Genomic DNA, 4,429 nt, shown 5'->3' with positions numbered 1-4,429 from the left:
TTTTCAAACATCTCTCCATGATTTATGCTTACATGCTTCCTTACTGTTCTCTTCATTGAAATAATAACTACCTCTAGACATCTCTAGCATCCTTGAGGTGAAGGGTACAATTAAGGAATAGCTCATCTGCTGCTGTTGGCTGGGGGTGGAATGCAAAAAAAAGAAATTGTTTTTTATCTGCTCTTTTCCATTTGCTCCAAAACCATCATATCTGAAAAAGGAGCCAGAAGAAGTTGCTGTCCAGAAGGTATGAGTGTCTGTCTCACAGAAATTTTAAAAAGTGAGAGATAACAGGAGCCTTGGGTTCCTATTAAATTTGTCATTTATGAATTTTTCACAATTCCTTCGTAAGTATAGATAGGAATCTCATGGATGATGAATTACAGAAGTAGAAATAGGTCTCTGAAAAGTCTCCAAGCTTCACCGAACACTAAGGATGGGCACATTAGAAGAAAGAGGTCCTTTTTGGCCTGGGGTTGTTACTCAGTGTATTTGCCTAGATGCATGGAGTGGTTCATACACAGGGAGAGCACAGATACCAAAACTGGAACGATATAGAGAAGATTAGCATGGTCCCTGCACTAAAATGACATGCAAAAGCAAAAAGCATTCTATATATATTTTTTTTTAACAGAAGTAAGCTTTTATTTCCATGTTTCTCAAATTAAACTGGCTGAGTTGGTTGCTCTGAGGGATCAGTCAAACAGACCAAATCCCATATCCTCGTCTGATTCCTCAGACTCTTTCTTGGCTTCAGCCTTGGCTGGGGCTGCAGAGGCAGCAGGAGCAGCAGTGGTGGCGGCAGCCACAGGGGCAGTGTCCCGCGCCTGCTCTGTATTCCTTGCCAGCAAGAAATCATACGCAGGACACTCGGATCCTTCTGCAGACAAGCTTTAATGCATTTTACCAGAGTGGAGACTGAGCGGAGACTGAGCAGAGACACTAAACTAAGAAAACCATCCCTTATAAAAGGCTGACCAGCCGCCTGGGACGTATTACCCTATGAATGGCTTCAGCTCCTCAGGCAAAAATGAGCCATGGGATAGGCAGAGATCAAAGGAATGGAGATTACCCAGCGCCTGTGAAGTAATTCACACCTTGGTGTCTTCAGGCAACATTATAATGCAGGAACCGGCTTCCTACATATCCCCCTTTTTTTATTAATTAATGAAAAGGCTTTATATTATTACAAGCAAATAGGTCACCCATATGTTGAGGGATAGAGGTAGAGGTTGACCTTCCCAAAATCAAACATTAAGACTGTGTACGAGAGTCGCCATCAGGCTGTTAGCTTGACCCGAAGCGCTCTTGACCTGTCCTCTGTCGTTTTTCTGGGAAAGGGAGATTCGGGGCAGGTAACCCTTATGCAGGTCAACGTACCTCCCAGAGAAGCCTGTATAATAGGCAACTCTGTGCGATGCCTATGCTCAGCATCCCTCTTTGGGGCTGCACAAACCAGACATTCCACCCTGTGCAATGAACCTAGGCTCTGGGTGTGCAAGAGCTGTCTGGCCGGCGGCCTATTGCTTAGCCAAAATATAAGCGCTTGGATGATCTCTTGGTTTGAGCCCTGGAGCTTACATGCCAGTCAAAAGTAACAGCAATCCGCAAGCAGCTGCATCAAACAATTATACCCACCCCTTTTCTCACAGACCAGCCAAAAATAACAGCAATCTGTAAACGGCTGCATCAAACAATCATCTCCACCCCTTAAGCAGAGACAATCTCTCCGCCAAGGGCAGGAGTTAATCTGGATAACAATAGCGGCTCTCAACTCCCGGGGGAAGGGTGGAGTTCCGACTTTTGAAGGTCTGAAGGGACTCTTCGGGTGAGTCTTTTTGGGATCCACAGAGGATTTTCTTCATCCTGTGAGAAAACACAATATCGCTCCCCTGGATCTTATGAGAATAGGATCCGGGCCTTTCCAAAGATCAGTTAAGATATCTTTTCATTTTACCATTTTTTTTTTGGCCTTTTAGTTTTTGAGGTGAGACGCTTGGCCTCGGTATGGCCCCCAGCGTTAATGTAAATGAGGCTTTAAAGCCCCAGGCATTCCAGGCCTTTAAGAAGTGTTGAATAGCAGGCATGGCCTTTTCCCCTATCAAAGACTGGGAAAGCCATCTGTAATTTTCTCCGCTCCTCTGATGGTAAGAAGGAGTCGGTTCCAAATAGTGGGTGTGCTGATAGAAGCACACCCGCTGGCATTTTTGGTCGTGTTGCTTCTTTCTCTAGCTCTGCTTCCTTGTTAGAGTCTAAAAGCTCAGAGTCTGAGCTGCTCAGCTCCAAGGCTTCCAGTTTCGTTGCAGGGCAGAGGCTAGGTTCCGAGTCCTCATCTCTCCTAAATTTACCGGGGTGTGACCGGCCATTCCCCATTCTCTCTCCCTCCTTCTCTGTCTCTCCCTCATCCAGCTGAGCTGTTCCTTTCACTCCCTTGTCAGTAGACATTCTAGGAGGTCTTTTTTTTCTTATTTGTTGCTGTATACACTCCCTTGTCACTAGACACCCCGGGAGGTCCTTTTTTCTTATATGTTGTAGTTTCTCTTCTTACATACACTCCCATGTCACTAGACATCCCGGGAGGTCCTTTTTTCTTATTTGTTGCTGTACATACTCCCTTGTCACTAGACATCCCGGGAGGTCCTTTTTTCTTATATTTTATTGTTAGGCGCGCCCCATCTCTCACCATATTCGGTTTCTGATATGTAATTCTGGACTTCTTTAAGATTGCTACAACAGTGAGAAAAGTCAAAATAGCTCCTAGTAAAAGCATAGAAGCCTCTATATTAACCTCCCACAATAGCAACATTCCCAAGCCAAAGTCCAGAAAAATCATACCTCTCCGAATTTCTCTCATTACATTTGGTTTCTGATATGTAATTTTGGACTTCTTTCTCAAGCCAAAGTCCAGAAAAATCATACCTCTCCGAATTTACCATCCTGCAGTTCTGAATCCGCCTTGTAGCCAAGGGGTCTCGGCGGTGCCGGAGATGTTAAGCTTCCCGGGTTTCGGCACCATATGTCCTGCGCCCGCTCTGTATTCCTCGCCAGCAAGAAATCATACGCAGGACACTCGGATCCTTCTGCAGACAAGCTTTAATGCATTTTACCAGAGTGGAGACTTCAGGCGACATTATAATGCAGGAACCGGCTTCCTACAGGGCAGCAGCCGCAAATGTAGATGGATCAGCCAAGAAGGCCTTGACCTTTTCAGCAAGTGGGAAGGTGTACTCAGTCTCCACAGACAAAGCCAGGCCCCGCTTGTACCCATTGATGATAGAGTGTGGCACTGAGGCAACAGTCGGGTAACCAATCTGCAGACAACCACTGACAACATTTCGGACACCCTCTAGGAAGCGTGAGTGCAGAGTCTGCTCTGTGACGTCAAGCACTTCCGGGTTGTAAATGCTGCTATTGTCAAACACCTGCTGGATGATCAGCCCAAAGGAGAAGCTGGAGATGTTGAGCATGTTCAGCAGTGTGGCTTCACTGGCTCCTACTTTGTCTCCAGTTTTTATCAGCTGCACATCACTTAGAATTTCAATGGTGCCCCTGGAGGTTTTAGTGGTGATGCCCAAAGCCTGGAAGAAAGAGGTCTTCTCGGGCCCCAGACCAGTGTTCTGGGCTGGCACAGTGACCTCACATGGGGCGATGGCACCAGCACGGGCAGCAGCTGGCACCTTATTGGCCAGCAGCATGTCCCTAATCTCAGTGAGGTCCTCCTTGGTGAACACAAAGTCCACATTCTCCCGGATGTGGGGCAGCAGCTTCTCCAGAGCTGGGTTGTTCTCCAGGTGCCCCCGGATGGCCTTGCGCATCATGGTGTTCTTGGCCATCAGCACCACAGCCTTCCCTCGAAGGGACATGCGGATCTGCTGCATCTGCTTTGAGTCCGCATTGTCTGCTCCCACAATAAAGCATTTTGGGTAATCATCCAAAAGTTGGATGATCTTAAGGAAGTAGTTGGGCTTCCAGGTCGCCCTGTCTTCCCTGGGCATCACGGCGGCGGGTGCGTCAGGGATTGCCACGCAAGGTTTAAAGACGATGTTACTCTAATGAGGACGCCTGTCGAGAGAGCGCATTCTATTTTTTTTTTTTTATAAAGGCAGTGTGTGTGAAAATAGTAGATACTGAATGGATAATATTCAGTTATATTTTTGCAAAGTTAACATTTGCATCTATGTAATCTTGCATAATATGAATATGTAGTATAGGTGCTTTTTTTATTATTTATTTTTTGTTTCTCAAGGCAGGATTTCCCTGTGTAGCTTTGGAGCCTGTCCTGGAACTAGCTCTTGGAGACCAGGCTGGCCTTGAGCTCACAGAGATCCTCCTGCCTCTGCCTCCCAAGTGCTGGTACTAAAGGCATGCACCACCACCACCCAGCTGGTGCTTGTTAATTACTTAGCTTATATTCAAATTAATGTATAGG

The 4,429-nt window shown here is 46.3% G+C and overlaps 1 protein-coding gene and 1 non-coding gene across 2 annotated transcripts; one reads left to right on the top strand and one right to left on the bottom strand.

Moving 5' to 3' along the window:
• The first annotated feature begins 509 nt into the window (after positions 1-509).
• On the top strand, positions 510-621 carry LOC113833136. The gene has a single exon (XR_003480690.1). It is a non-coding gene; the product is annotated as a U6 spliceosomal RNA (small nuclear RNA).
• Positions 622-695: 74 nt separating this feature from the next.
• Positions 696-4,010, bottom strand: LOC100762631 (60S acidic ribosomal protein P0). The gene is made up of 2 exons (XM_027392994.2): positions 3,157-4,010; positions 696-840 (listed from the first exon to the last, which is right to left on the bottom strand). The coding sequence occupies exons 1-2, from the start codon at positions 3,993-3,995 to the stop codon at positions 696-698; spliced, it is 984 nt and encodes a 327-aa protein (XP_027248795.2). The 5' UTR covers positions 3,996-4,010.
• Between the last annotated feature and the right edge of the window lie 419 nt (positions 4,011-4,429).

This window comes from Cricetulus griseus (assembly GCF_003668045.3).
Source record: "Cricetulus griseus strain 17A/GY chromosome 1 unlocalized genomic scaffold, alternate assembly CriGri-PICRH-1.0 chr1_0, whole genome shotgun sequence".
Lineage (NCBI taxonomy): Eukaryota > Metazoa > Chordata > Mammalia > Rodentia > Cricetidae > Cricetulus > Cricetulus griseus.
The sequence above is the reverse complement of the archived record's forward strand: the minus strand, read 5'-3'. Positions and strand labels throughout refer to the sequence as shown.